The 16,383-nt window shown below is 45.7% G+C and overlaps 1 protein-coding gene across 1 annotated transcript in view; it reads left to right on the top strand.

Annotated features, from left to right (window-relative positions):
• Window positions 1-16,383, top strand: part of grm7 (glutamate metabotropic receptor 7) — a gene marked incomplete at its 3' end in the record, with an annotated part of 134,843 nt that overhangs the window by 91,031 nt on the left and 27,429 nt on the right. Inside the window, exon 7 of the mRNA XM_084464851.1 lies at window positions 3,041-3,976. Within this exon, the coding sequence (XP_084320977.1) occupies window positions 3,041-3,976 (936 nt within the window). The remainder of the gene's footprint in view (window positions 1-3,040; window positions 3,977-16,383) is intronic.

Raw genomic sequence — 16,383 nt, forward strand, 5'->3', positions numbered from 1 at the left:
CAACATTAAAACCCGAACAGCGTGTTTGTTCCTGTTAATCAATGTTGAAGTTAGCCTGAGATTAACAAGTAATTCACTGTTTTTTGTTCTCTTTCTGTTTTCTCTCTCGGCACTGTTTGCCGATTCCTCTCTCGCGTCCATCTGGATGCTCCCTCCTCTCTTATGAAACAAGAATGCGTCTGAGTCTGAGATAAAGTCAGAGTGTGACACCAGATAGCCGCTATAATCTCCCTCCCTGAGCGCTGGAGCACAGGAGTGGTCTGAGTTCACAAAATGTCGGCCTATCTGTTAAGAAAAAACACACTGAGGCCACCTTTTTCACCACCATTTTCACAGCCATTTCCCAAATTGATGCCCTGGTATCCAGATGTGTGACAGATAGCCTATCAGTACAGTACAATACGTCAGGGCGGTGACCGCCTCCTGATCCCTCAGTAAACGTCAGCGCTCAGGGCCAAAGGAAGCAGCATGTTGACTATGACATAGATTGACTACAGATTGAAGCCCGGCAGAATCCCAGTGCGGATCTGTCTGGGGCTCTAGCACCTCTCCAGAGTTCAGAGTGAATTATTGAACACCGGTACTCCCCCTGCTCGCTCGCTCTCTCCTTGAAGGCGTGAAGGATAAAACGATCGAGTCGATGTTGCCGCTGGCGGTTTTGTGAACCTCATTTGAATCTGCATCCAGTTAGTGTCCGGTCGAGCAGGATCTTGTTCAGGGGAAGCAGGTAGAGCACTCTGCCGATCGCAGCTGCGTCACGTGCCTCTTATCGTGAGCTGTCAGATCTGAGCGGGTTCTCTGCATACAGATTCCTTTACGCCTCCCTGAATGTTGCAAGCTGGGATTCAACTCGCCCCCGACCATCCGCTCCATCTCGAGTCCACAAGCAGCTGGCTGTTAATGTTATCAGAGGGTATCCTGACTCTGAGATTTCAGGCAACATTAGCCCTCCTCCTGCTGCGCCTCCTTCTAGATATTTCTCAGGTTTTTTATATTTTCATTGGGACCACCACACCTCCTGACACCTGTTTCTCGGTCTTTAGGGTTCCACCTGTGACCTGACTACCAGTCTGGCTGTTCTGGGTTACTCTTTGCAGTTCATATCTCAAGAACGTTGTCTTAGAGTTCATCCCAATTCTACCTATTCTATTCTCTGTCCTTATCAACTGCCCCGTGGCAGAGTCAAAGCTTTCAGACCCGAGGTCTGGACCATTTGGCAGACCAATGCAACAAGAGTTCCCATAATTGTCATTCAACCAAGACTGTTTAGGCTGGAAAGAATGATCTTTTCTGTCATTTAATTATCTGCTCTGATTGTAGATTATGTTTTTATTTTTACCTGGAAATGTCCCTAGCTTTGTGACTACAAATCTAGTGTTGTGTCCCAGAAAGACATTTTCCAAATATGTTGTGTAAAATTACATTTAATTTGGGTAATCCAATCTGTATTTCGCCTTCGGTTTCTGACCTCTGCTGTACCCTGTCTGATGTGAACCTCTTTGGACCATTAACTGACTCGTTAATGCTGCAGTGATGCTCCCCAGTCCAGCTTTTATTACCCCGCCACCAACTGGTCGTTGGCTGATGTTGTCTCTGCTCCTCGAGGCCGTTCAAACTGTAGAATAGAAATAGAATACAGACTGAGGGGGGGGTGGGCTGGGGGCTTGGTGAGCCAAGCAGAGGTGTCGTTACACCTCTGAGCCCTCGGTGTGATCCCCCCCACGGTTCTCTGTGCTGCATGTCATTCGCTCTCATCTTCAATCCAATCTCCCGTCTGCCTCCTCACTGTCCCGCTCGTAAAGGCAGCAATCCAAAACAGAACGACACAGGGACATTTGGATGGAGATTGTTGTTGCCTTTCCTTCTGTGTTGTCCTGGCGCTGTAGGGTTCGGCGGTGTGGGGGTGTGGGGTGTTGTGGGGGTGTGAGGGTGTGTGGGGGCAGTTGGGTTGGTGGGTGAGTGGATGTGACAATGGCACTGTTTGGTATTCCAGAGGGAAAAGGGATCGCTGGCCGCAGCCAGACAAAAGCCCTGTGTCGCCGCGCTCCGCTGCCTCCACCTAGACGGCCGCTCCCGAGTCGCCCCGGGGTCATTACACGTGGCGTTCACACGCAGGGCGGACAGGGACATAGGACGCTGACATGATCATTAGCACTATGAATGAATGTACACCAGGCATGTTAGACGCGTATTGTCCCAGTCACCAGTGTTTTTTTACATGGTGAGGTTTCATGGTCGTGTAGGGAAGTGAGGATCGTGACGTAAGGCAGTGAAAGAGATAAATGATGGAGAGGGTTTGACAAGAAAATGCCGGACTTTAGGTGTAATCTCTTACGGAAAAGAACTGAATATTGCTAGGCTTCAAATGGATATATTACTACCGCAGTTTAGTCCGTCAGTATTACCAATTGAATCAACAGGTGTTCAAATGAATGCAACGGTAACACAAGTCAATACAAAGGCCTGAAAAGCTAAACGCAAACAACGTTTCCACTCCAGCAATTATTTTGATGAAAGGACGTAATTTTCATCTCTTGTAATGATCCCAGTTGAATTTGCTGATATTGATCTTTCCATAATAGTGTGCTCATTACATATTAGCAGCGGTCAAGCTGCTAATCAATAGTGCTTTGACATTAGCGTAGCGTAGACACAGTACTGGAGATGAAACAGTGCTGCTGTAACAGTGCAGAATAACATGAGTCGGTTGTGTAGAAGCCAACTTTAAAGACCTTAAAAATAAAACAAGCTGAACAGCGATGTAGGTATGGCTGGGGGGGATATTCATTGAATATCTTATTCAATGAATAAGATAATAAGACTCTCCAAAGAAACTCCAAATCATCCAATATTTTCTTATCTTCTTACCAAAAAAAACATCAGACAACTTCTCCTAGAAGTCTACAACCCAACCTGCAGGCAGCCTCGATGCCCCAGCCCTGAACCCACCGTCGGTTCCTTTGGATTACGAACCAGCTGTTGCAGTGCCCGAACCACAATGTCCCCCTGAACCCCTTTATGTTGTTTGCCCCCCCCCCAGATCGAGGACATGCAGTGGCCCAGAGGGGAGCTCCAGATCCCCAGCTCGGTCTGCAGCCTGCCCTGCAAGGCGGGCGAGAGGAAGAAGGTGGTGAAGGGCATGCCCTGCTGTTGGCACTGCGAGCCCTGCGACGGCTACCAGTACCAGCACGACGAGTTCACCTGCAAGCTGTGCTCCTACAACATGCGGCCCAACCCCAACCTCACCGCCTGCCAGCCCATCCCCATCGTCAAGCTGGAGTGGAGCTCGCCCTGGGCTGTCATCCCGGTCTTCCTCGCCGTGCTGGGCATCATGGCCACCATCTTCGTCATGGCCACCTTTGTGCGGCACAACGACACGCCCATCGTGCGTGCGTCGGGGCGGGAGCTGAGCTACGTGCTGCTGACGGGGATCTTCCTGTGCTACATCATCACCTTCCTGATGATCGCCAAGCCGGACGTGGGCGTGTGCTCCATGCGCCGGATCTTCCTGGGCCTGGGCATGTGCATCAGCTACGCCGCGCTGCTCACCAAGACCAACCGCATCTACCGCATCTTCGAGCAGGGCAAGAAGTCGGTGACAGCGCCGCGGCTGATCAGCCCCACCTCCCAGCTGGCCATCACCTCCAGCCTGATCTCCGCCCAGCTGCTGGGCGTGTTCATCTGGTTCGGCGTGGACCCGCCCAACACCATCATAGACTACGACGAGCAGAAGACCATCAACCCCAGTCTGGCGCGGGGGGTGTTGAAGTGCGACATCACAGATCTGCAGATCATCTGCTCGCTGGGGTACAGCATCCTGCTGATGGTGACGTGTACGATCTACGCCATCAAGACCCGCGGCGTGCCGGAGAACTTTAACGAGGCCAAGCCCATCGGCTTCACCATGTACACCACCTGCATTGTCTGGCTGGCCTTCATCCCCATCTTCTTTGGCACGGCACAGTCTGCGGAGAAGGTAAGCAAGACTCTGCATAGCTCCCCCCCCACACCCCTGTTACGCACTTATTGTATGTTTGAACGTCCTGGCACTTAATGAACGCACTTATTGTATATTTGTACGTCCTGGCACTTAATGTACGCACTTATTGTATGTTGTATGTCTTGGCACTTAATGTGACGCACTTATTGTATGTTTGTACATCCTGGCACTTAATGTACACACTTATTGTATGTTGTACATCCTTGCACTTAAAAATAGTACATAGCATTGTGTAGCATCCTATCCTAGACATCTTTATTGTATACGGGGAATGGATTAACCTAATGATTGTTATAACAATCATTAGGTTAATCCATTCCCCGTATACAATAAAGAGTTAGTTAGTGCTTGGCACTTGGTTCTTTCTATAGATAGAAAGAATGATGAGAGGCTAGAGTTAGGAGTGGATGGATGGAGGGATGGATGGTAGATTTAGGGAAGGATTAATAGCTGGGGTGGAACTGATGAATAATGGATAAGGCATGGTTTCGTATTTTAGGCTTTAAATTCATGTTGAGTTATTTGAGGATTAGCTCTAGTCCTGTATCTCAAGTTACAGTTTGTTGAAGCAGCAGCATTGAGAGGATAGATTCATAAGCTTGTTCTTAAACAACCCGTGGCGCTAGCTGCCTATTAGTGCACCCCACATGCAAATGACTGACGTAATCTTACCTCAAACCCCTAATTGTTCAGTGTGTGGTCGTTTCTGTTTGCAAAACCCCACCTGTCACACAGGAACCATGAATGAGTTGGTCTCCATACCAACACCAGGTCTCTGAGTGTGTGTCAAGTGGAACATTATTTCATTATTCATAATGAAAAACCCACTGTGTTGTTTGTCATTCTATTAACCTAGAGGAAAGCCAGACAGGATTCTTCCTTATCAGCCATGACCAAAAGCTGTGCTGCCATGAATAAATGATTAGCTTTATGTCCGGAATCTCAATGAACTCACTCCCCTCCCCCCCGCCCCTGAAAAACGAATGAATGAAAATGTGAAAAATATAGAGTAAAGCAAGGGTATTTTATTCTTATGTACCATGTGTTGTTATGCTGGATGATCATTTATAGAACACTGTTTATAAATGATGGTCTGCATACATTGCTGAAGGCCTGATATTCTTTTCCCGAATGAAATGTCTTCTAATGCTAATCAAATTTATTTGAGAGGAAATGGATAGCAGAAGAAAAGCCCATGAGTGTGGTGGTCTTTACATAACGGTTGTGGCTCCTCAGAGATTCACTGTCCAATAATGTTAGCCCTTATTTTAATATTTTTAGTATCTAGCTTTTACTTTTATCCGAAGTGACTTCCAGTGAATTCAGATGCCTGCTATTAAGGAGCAGGTTGGGGTTAGGTATCTTGCTTATACGATGCCTTTAGGTAGGCTTGGGAAATTGGGTCTTGAACCCAGAACCTTTCCGCTACGAGTTATCCGATAGTCCCCATGCGTCGGCAGCACACAGAATACGTTTGCAACCATAAGCTTGTCACTGCTCTTTGAAGACCGACTGTGGAAACTCAAGCCCAGTTGAAAGGCTTTCCTTTAATTTTCTGACCTTTCCGCCTTATTAAAAGTTTGCAAAAATCTTTTCTTCACATCATTGAAGTCTTGACCTTAAGTTTTCCGTAAAATGTCAAACACAATCTGCCAAAACAATGTTTTAACAACGTAAATGACTCTATAATGCAGTGTTAATACCATTAGTTCTGCCCGTGTCCATGTGGACTGTCATGTAGAATCATCTTTATTAACAGGCAAATGCTTGACAGCTGTTTCTTCCTTGCTTGTGACATTTCCAGCGTTGGACTTGATGTGTGACATTCAGTGGGCTGGTTATCTGGCCTTCTGGCGTCTGAGGAAGGACACATTGTTATTCCAGACCCTGGGATGGCTGAGAACCTCATGGAAATGCTCCCGGAGACAGGGAGGGAAGCAGGGGAACTCACTAGCCCATTTTCTAACTCACTAGCTGGAGTTAATGAATGTCAAAGTTAATCATCATGTTTGTTTAAATGTATTCTCTACCCTGAAGATGGATGATAGGCCTCCGCATTTCCAATATAGATAGTGTTGAGTGTAGTGTTGAGATAGTGTTATACATTGTGCGATAGCAAAGTTTGTAATTCAATACCAATGTATTTTTCCCCATATGCTGGAATCACTTTTTACTGTACAATCCTCACATTTTAGTGTACCTAGATAAGCATATTGATGCTGTCCCCTGCTCAACCATGTGAATATAGTGTCTGTCCTTTATGAATGCAGATGTAGAGACAGGTGGGCGAGGGATACAGAGAGAGTGGTAAAACGAGAGAGAGAGGGGGGACGTGAGTGGTGAAGAGAGAGGTGCATGCACCTCTGTGTAAGTGCCCACCTGTGCATTTTAATATTGTTTCGCATGAGTGTAACTACATCTGCTAATTCATGCACGTAGGCACATCATAATGGACAAAACAAAGGGGTAATTAGGCAGGACCATGTACGGGCGTGTGTGTGTGTGTGTGTGTGTGTGTGTGTGTGTGTGTGTGTGTGTGTGTGTGTGTGTGTGTGTGTGTGTGTGTGTGTGTGTTTGTATGCGCAGGCACTATTGATGACCAGCAGCATGTGTTCAAAGAGATTTTGTGAGTGTGTATGTGAGCAAATGCAAGTGTGTTGATTCTTTTTTGTGTTTTGAACGGTGTCTATACGGTTTGTGTGTGTGTGTGTGTGTGTGTGTGTGTGTGTGTGTGTGTGTGTGTGTGTGTGTGTGTGTCTGTACATGTGAGTGCAAGCCTGTGTGCAAAAGCTGTATTTCTGTGTGTGTGTGTGTGTGTGTGTGTGTGTGTGTGTGTGTGTGTGTGAGAGAGAAGTGGCTGACGTCAGCATCGATTGGGAGAAGTTGTGACATTCTGGTCGTCTGCAGCTTGTCATTACCTGCCAGGTGCATGCTGGGACTACAGATGAAGCCTGCCACTGCTTGCCAAAACACACACACACACACACACACACACACACACACACACACACACACACACACACACACACACACACACACACAAAGACACACAGACAGACTTGGTTGCTATGGACGCTGAAACCAGCAGCTCGCGTGTCGTTTAAATCATGGCTATAAATGTTTGTCTTTGCTGATTATGTTATTTTATGTAACCGTGTAATGATGTTCTCTTATTAATGTGAAACCAGGAAGTTTTGATGAGTTTTCAGTGAGACTGTGTTGATTCTCGCCCACCCATCTTGAATTGAATAAACCATTTTCGTTGCTTCAAGGAGGTCTGGTGGTCTCTGTATATAATAAATAAATAAATACATATATATAAATATGTATATATATATATATATGGCACACGGAGAGGGGATTCAATTCACTACAATGTAATGCCATCCCGACGTTCAGAGCGGGTGCTCCAGCAGCCATTCACTCCTGTATTAACCAGACTACGGCTCTAATAGACGTTGTGAGCATCTTTCCTATTGGAGAGTTATTAGGAAGACATTAACATGGTTGCTATGGACGCTGAAACCAGCAGCTCCCATGCCGTTTAAATCATTATTATTATTTAACAACTTATTATTCTTATTATTCTTTTTCTTATATTCTTTGCTTTCACAAATAGGTTATAGGCTCTGTCACTACAAAATCTGTCCATGCGCATCTCTCAGGGTGACGTGACTAGCCACCCTCCTCGAAGCAACGAAAATGGTTTATTAAAATCAAGATGGGTGGTCGAGAATCAACAGTCTCACTGAAAACTTCCTGATTCCTGTTTCACGTTAATAAGAGAACATCATTACACGGTTACATAAAATAACATAATCAGCAAAGACAAACATTTATAGCCATGATTTAAATGGCACGCGAGCTGCTGGTTTCAGCGTCCATAGCAACCGTCATAGCAACCATGTTATTATAAAGTATGTCCGCCATTTTCACATAAAAAATCCTAATAACTATCCTATTCATACTTTGCACGTGACGTCACAACCACTGACTGGCGGGCAAGAACTCCAGCAACGAAACCTAGTAACATAATCAGGACGTCGCCAGTTTTACCACACGAACGGTCCTTAGGTTCCTCTCAGTCCAAATACTGCCATGATGGAAAGATTAGTTCAACGGGAGCATTTGTGCCAGGCATACACATGGCAAACTGACAAATTAGACATATATTTTTGTACGGAATCTCCCTGCTTCTGAAATGCGCGAACATCTCCGCCCAGCGCTCATTCTGTGAGCACACTGTGCAGATTAATTCGCGCAGCATTCTGTAACAGCAACTGTGCGATCATCCCTGCCCTCACACATTGTTGAAATCATATGCTGGATGCTTTAATCTTTCTATGTGTATTTTAGTGAATGATCGGGCTATAATAAGACCACATTGGCTATGTAATCGCGGACAAAAGGGGACATTTCATAGTGGATGGTGGAATAGTAACATTCACCTTTGCTTTGATTATGAAGATATTCCTGTTTACACCTCCCATACGACAGCGTTGTTAACCCATCCGTAGGCTTTCAATTGTTGTGCGGTATAAAGTGACGGATTCTCTATGAGATAAATGTAAATATCTCCAAACTCCAAGTCTGGTAGCGTCTTTGCCAGCTTCAAAGCAATGAATAACCTACATCAGCGGGTGCTGTGTATGGATCACAAGTTCCGAGTATGTTTATCTTCTCTTCGTATCTAATTTTAACATTTTGTGACAAATGGTCTAAATAGTTGATTTATTTAAGTATCGGAAATCTGTATCGGCCAATCAGGCTGCAATTCCCCTGGTTGGCCGTTGTTCGTCGCCATTTTGCCAGAGTTTGTTGCCCTCCAGGTATCCAAGGTAGTCACGTGACCGCAAAGTATGAATAGGAAAGATGCTCACAACCTCTATTAGAGCCGTAGTCGGGTTAATACAGGAGTGAATGGGCTGCTGGAGCACCCGCTCTGAACGTCAAACATCGCCGGGGTTGGCATTACATTGTAGTGACTTGAACCCCCTCTCCGTCTGCAGACGACGGCGAAGGGTACCTTTCCCGTCAGTGACTGACGCTAAAGTGCCCTTGCCACTAGTCGGAATTTGACGATCTCGGAGTGAGACTGTGTTGGGATGGTAGAGAGATGAAGGGAGGCAAAAGAGAGGGAGTGGGGAGAACCAGGGACAGGAACGACAGGGAGAGAGAGAGAGAGAGAGAGAAGACAGGGAGTAGATAAAAGAGAGAGAAGGTGGGGTTTATGGTGAGAACATGAGACACAGTGTGAGGGCTAGTGTGTATACACATGAATGTATATACAGACATCTGCCCGTGCACACACACACACACACACACACACACACACACACACACACACACACACATACAAGAGTTAATAGAGAGGGATGGAGGAGAGCATGACCACAGATTAACTTGACCATTCTTCACACCCACACACATAGAGCCCTATTGATGTTGAAGACTCATAGGTTCCCCTGGAGGACACCTTCATGTGCAGAGTCTGTCCTGCGGTGAAATAATGGAACAGAAGGTCAATGGAGAACTCTGAATGACATCTTGGCCGAGCGCGGCCAAAGCCTCTTCAAAGAGCTCCAGCCTCTATGAGGGCGATGTGATGAATACGACGTGATGAATGCAGCCTGCACGGGCCCACAGTGGACTTCACGCCAGGCTGGTTCCAGGCCAGTCATTTAATGTATTTCCTCGGTACCGCTGGAGAACGCTTCAGCCATATGGAGGTCTGTTGGACTGGACTGAACCGGTCTGGATTCAGTTCAGCTCACAATTCAGTCTAACACACGATATGCATGCCTATGAATTCTTTGCAGAATTCCTCATAGAAAGCATTATTTCAAATCAATGTAAAATGTAATTAACAATCCAGTTAGATTTGCAATAAATACCCATCTCAAATCAATCCAATATAAGATGTAATTCACAATTCAATGCTCAATTCAATTGCTAATTAAATTCCAAATAAACACAATATATATTAAGACATATCAATTGTAAGATGAAGACTGCTTCACACCTCACAGTCATGTAGCTGTAATATTTGAGTAATCACACACTCGTAAGTTCATTTCCCTATCAATTTTTGTTTTATTTTTGGGGGTTTTAATGGCTGAATTGAACAACGACAAACAGCCAATGAAACCAACTGAAAACAACAATGTTGTGGTGTGTTGTTCTGTGTACACCACTGTGTACAACACACCCTCATCGCATTCACTGCCCGACACAATTGAATGCAGCTTGAATGCTATCATGCTAAGTGTATCATGATTCCAGTGTTTTACCGGGCCTTAGTAAGTTCTGTTCCCGGTACCGGGAAGCTACCACACCCTTAAGGTCCCTCGTGTTTTGTTTTTGCTTTCTTTGTTTGCTAACAGGAAGTTGTGCAACTTTCTCTGATTCCATGAATCACATTCAGATCACGATAAACTATCAGTAGCGTACCATGGGGTTTAAGTCAGGGCCTTCAGTAACAAACTCCACCAACGCCCAACCCCCAAACACTCAGACATGCCCACAAATTTCATATTAGGTGCCGATACAGCCAGCACAGCCAAATATGTGCATCACACTATGCACTACTGCATTACATCAACAACAAGATAGTTGATCTTCAACAACAACAGCGCACACGCACACCACTGTGCATTACCACAGCTAGACTAATGCAGCCTCACCGTCAGATCTTTCATTATGTCACTCCTTTATGTCGCAACCAGATTGCACATCACACACATGACACAAGAACAAGTTTTCACAGTTATTGTTAATAATGTTCACCGGATGCTTTCGTTAGGGTTTCGTTTTAATGCGCTTGAAAGCTGAGAAAGATTGCTTGAAATGAACTCTGTCTTCTCTCCAAACGATCGCCTTTAAAAAGGCAAACAAAGGAGATCAGAAACAGGATCGCTAGGTGGTGTGAAGGCGGTGGCCATAGTAGTTCACTCACTATCAACTCTCACTACCCGCCAACGTTTCAAACTTCGCTGATGACATCACCGGGGGCCAGCTCCAGCATATTGCTGGGCCCTGGGAGCGTTCTATCACTACACATCAAAATTTGATTGGCTGATGACACACATCATTCAAATTTATTATCCAATAGGAGGTGGCAGCTTCAGTGGAAGACTAGCAATACTTCTAGTGCTGGCCCCGCTGGTCCATGTAGCTGTGATGCATTATTCAGCTGAGCTCAGCCTTACAAAAAAAAAGTTTTCCTTCTGGAATTTTTTTTATATTGTTTATATTGTAATATTGTAAAAAATATGAAAAATATGGAATTAAAATGCATTCAGACACACATTAATGTAATTTTGAAAAAAAAAATTGAATTTTGAAAAAAAAAAAATATATATATTAATTAGATTTTGACAGGGCCAGCAGAGAAGGCCCTGCTGGCCCTGACGGCCCACCACTGCGTGTTATGGTATATGATTATCCATCACAGGCAATAATCTGTGTTCCATTCACAATGGAGGAGCCCTGGCCTGTTTCTCTACGTGAACGTGAACGATGTTTGTGGTGTGTGTTAACTCAGCTGTGGTGTGTTTGTGGTGTGTGAAGTATTTTCTCAGCCTCTAGCAAACTTTCAAGCAGTGAACAGCCTTGTGTCCCAAACAAAAATAGATTATAATTGTGTGTGATGTGAAACACACATACAAACACACAACGCGCTTACAAACACACAAAGCACACACTCACTCTCACACAAACACACACACACACACAGCCACACCTACACACTCTTTCTCAGGCACATACAAACACACACAGGGCAGACAAACACACACACACACACACACACACACACACACACACACACACACACACACACACACATATACACACTTTTTGACGCACATCCCTATCGTGCTGGTCTCCCTTGGGGCTGGGCAGCTTTGTAATGTCAGATAATGCCCAGGGATTACCGCCCGGTCCTCCTGTCCACTCCTCGCCGTGATAAGAGCTGTTTACTGTTCCCTGGACGGGGATTGGCTGTGTCCAAACACGGACCAGAGGTGTACTCTGTGTGCCTGCTGATACGGCTCTCGTGGTTGGCTTATCTGGAGCACAGGCTCAGGTCTCTCCTTCCCATTGGCTATGCTGAGGGGCTCACCGCTCTGAGTGCGACCGTGAGCTAGGAGGGTTGGGGTGGTGGAGTTTATAAAAGGCATCGCCGCGACAATCCTTAAAGTTATTAAGTAACCTTATAGTTGAATTGCATTGTTGTGTTGTTGTTGTCTAATAGTAACAATGCAAATACAAATCTTCTTATTTGTTTTTGTAGTGTTCAATTGTTCTACTCTTTATAACACAAACACACACACACACACTCTCTCTCTCTCTCTCTCTCTCTCTCTCTCTCTCTCTCTCTCTCTCTCTCTCTCTCTCTCTCTCTCTCTCTCTCACACACACACACAACACACAAACCAAAATGAACGCAAACAAACACACTCCCAATCACACACACACACACACACACACACTCACACACACACACGCGCACACACACACACACACACACACACACACACACACTCTCATACAAAGGTTGGTATGTAATCAATACACGTTAGCCATGACAGTGGAATAGCGGTTACACACCGCTACACTGCTACGTGCTACACCGCTATGTGCTATCAGCATGTCGATTCCCCATCAGCGCAGGCACATTGGCCCTGACGCAGCAGAAAGCTGTTTGATTGGACGGTTTAAAAGTGGAACAATGTCCATTTTTTGTTAAACACTCTGGAACTCTCCACTCACTCTCTCCAGTGAACAGCTGGCTCCCTCGCTCGCCCATCTTGAGGCTCACAGTGAGGATCGCCCAGGCTAACCCGCTAAAACCTAGCATGTGTGGAGCAACCTTCCACCTGCACAGCATTATTACGCATTAGCATAATAGCATTTTTTTTTTTTTTAAAGCTAAGCTGCACGCAGTGTTATGTAATGCTACATGTACTGTATGTGAGATGAAGTATAATTTAAACAGGGTCATCCACCGACGAAACAAATGGTATGATGATCGCTTTTAGGCTGATTGCCAAAAGCCCACACACACACACACACTGCATGTATGCATGCCATGCGCACACACGCACGCAAACACAGACACACAACACAAACACGCACACCACACGCACACATGCTCACAAACACGCGTGCGCAGACAAATACAAACACACACCGTATACACACAAGCTCACACTGAAATAAAAAAAAAATTTTACTCCCAGCTGAAACATTCCGAGTTTAAACCGTAAAATCATCAGTCGGCATCATTGACCCAGAAGCACTCGTACCCCTAACCTGACCCTCAGTAACATACGTTGAGTCACTTTGGGAAGAAATGTCAGCTTAATGACGAAGCAGAAGATAGTGAAGCTGAACCCTGAAGCCGACCCACAGCTGACTCCCAGTCCCCATCTGGTCTGTGTCCTGGTCTACGCTGGTGTTACAGCGCGGTGGGGCTGAGTCCTGGTCTACGCTGGTGTTACAGAGTGGTAGGTGAGTCCTGGTCTACGCTGGTGTTACAGCACTGTGCGGCTGAAGCCTGTCAGTATCTTTGTCGGTTGGCATTGAAGCCGGCTCCCCCCTGTGCTCAGCATCAGAGGGGTGGGGGGGTTGTTTACTGGCCGCAAGCGACAGACGTCAGAACTGGTATAGCCTGCCTTTTTACTGAGATCTTAAAGGAGGGGGGCTCTATTGAGGGCACTTTAGCGTCATGCTCTTTGTTCTTTCCCTCCTTTCTCGCTTTTTCTTTGACCTCTTCAGATGCAGTAATAAATCCATTCTCTACTTCTGTGGCCGGTTTGTTGACTTTGTACCTTTATACTGTTCCCTCTGTTCCTGTCTAGCTACCTCTCATCTGTTCTCTCCTCTTCTCCTCTCTATATTTGTGTTTATTTTTGTTTCTCTTTATATCAAAGTAAATCCTATTTATGTTCCTCTGTCACTACCCTACTTCTGTCACTCTAGCTTGCGTTATATTCTTCTCATCCTGTCCTTGCACTCAACCTTCTCTGCCTCTCTCCCAATTCAGCTCCTCATCTTCCTCTGTCTTCTCTCCATCATCCTCGGTCCCTTCTCCTCCCCAGTCTCCTCATCCTCCCCTATCATCTCCTCTCTCTCTCTTTCTATCTGTCTCCACATCTTCTATCATCTCTTTCTCTGTCTCTTCTCATCTGCTTCCTCTCTCTCTCTCTCTCTCTCTCTCTCTCTCTCTCTCTCTCTCTCTCTCTCTCTCTCTCTCTCATATTTGTCTCCTCATCTTCCATTCTCATCTCTTCCTCCGTCTCTCCTCCTGTCTTCTCTCACATCAGTAATAAACCGAATCTTGTTCTCCAACCTCAGGGTCTGGTTAAAGTTCAGGTTAATTGTCTCTTTTATTTCCACACGGCTACACGGCTGATGGAATTAACGTCAGGACAGAAGGACTGAGCTTTTATGCAATTCACCATCGTGACAGCATGACACTCACGTGAGGAATATTGCTCAACGTGAGCCCCATCCATGAGTCTTTCTGTCTTTCTCTCACTCGTGTCTGTACCTAATTCATCCCCCCAAACAAATTCCCCTGATCGCTCTGTTCCACTGACCTAGGCTGGCCAGACTTTTTGTCTGATCAGTTTTCAGTCCAATGCCCATCTTACCTCTCAGCATTTACGTAACATGTCTGTTGGAATCAGTTTAATGCTTAAAAATGATCGCTGTCTTGACATCGTCTTGTTATGCCACCAGGACACCACACAGGAGTTTGGCCTGTCTCTTCTGGGAGCATGATAACCTGTACATGCCCACTGATCTGGCAGAAGACCCTCGGTTCATAATGTATTCTCAGCATGGGAGGCCGGCTCCCTGGCAGTGGATTGACAGCAGAGGAGGAGTGGTTTCCGGGCGGACCAGGACAGGGGAACGGTTATGATTAGCTGACTGTCTGCGGGAAATGCCGTTAGCTTGCTGCGTTAGCCCAGTGCACGCGTTGCTATACAGCATCACACTGAACTTGGTCTTGCTTAAATTGTACTGGATCTACTGAACCGGTGGCAGGTGTGACGTCCCACTGCATGGATCAATGGGGCTTTGGTTTATAGCGCTGTGTTGGGTCACTGCTTCCTTCGTCACTGTCCATATAGACCAATTATACCCAGGGGTGCACATAACTGGTACGCATTCGCGCCCACTGGTACGCTTTCGCGCCCATAATCAGGGATGTGTAACGTCACTTGTGTCACTACAACGCTTTTGCGTAATTAACGAGAGATCGAAAAAAATCGAAAAACAAAATACATTGAGCAGCTACTTTGGCGTTCGCCACCTGCAAAGAAAAGGCAAACGGAGCCGGAGCAGAAGAAAATAGTTTTTTTAGAAAAGTGGCACCAAGATGTGCCTTGGCTCAAAACAAATGATAAGCGCACAGAAATGTGTGCTCATGTGCGCTGTGTGCACTGTGCACCGCGCACACACTGGAGAACTGTGCAAAATCAGCTGATGGCAACGTTCCTTTTGTGAGATATTCAAACACTCCGTGGTCAAGCTGCTGCAGTTTGATTTAGGGGGGGGTGAGTACCACTCAGGTGAGTACTATCTCCTGGTACTCACCTGAGTAACTCACTAAAAAAGATATATGCACCCCTGTTCATCAAGGACCAGCAGAGGATCGAAGCCCACACCTCGGCAGTCAATCCGTCATGAAAAGATTATACAACACAATACAAGTAATAGGATTTAGTCATCTTGCAAATTGTGTTTGTGTCTCGCGGCCCCGCCAGACTACAACTGGGAGGGAAACAAACTAACATCCAGATACCTTGCAGATCTGTGAAGAACAAAGAGCCAACTCTTGCATAGCGATAAGTATGAACCCATTTACATTACAGACAGTATGTAAAGTGTTTATGCTCTTTAACTCTTTTATTTCAATTTCCCTTTATCCTTCCGATAAATCGTGCTTTTGCTGATGTATTGATGATCTCCTACCCTGGGAGTCAAACTCATCATTTACCTTCATTTTTCTCTTGAGCAATCCATCATCTCTGGGTCTCCTCTTTATAATGCGCACTGGGTACACTGATTCACACATAAACACAGACATTTAAAGGTCCCATATTATACCACCAGGTGTGTGTGAGATTAGCCATTACAAGCCGTTTTGAAAATCTGCCTCTTCTGACATCACAAGTGGGCGTGTCCACCTAGATGTATGACGGATAGATGCGCAACGTTTGCTACAGTCCACTGGGTAGGCAGGTAGACTGATCTATCCAGCACACATCTAGGTAGACACACTTGGGAAGTCAGATTTTGGCAAAACGGCTTGTAACGGCTAATCACACTCACACCTGGTGCTGTAATATGGGACCTTCAAATGAATCAAT

The sequence above is a fragment of the Micromesistius poutassou genome (assembly GCF_964030765.1).
Source record: "Micromesistius poutassou genome assembly, chromosome: 2".
Taxonomy (NCBI): Eukaryota; Metazoa; Chordata; class Actinopteri; order Gadiformes; family Gadidae; genus Micromesistius; species Micromesistius poutassou.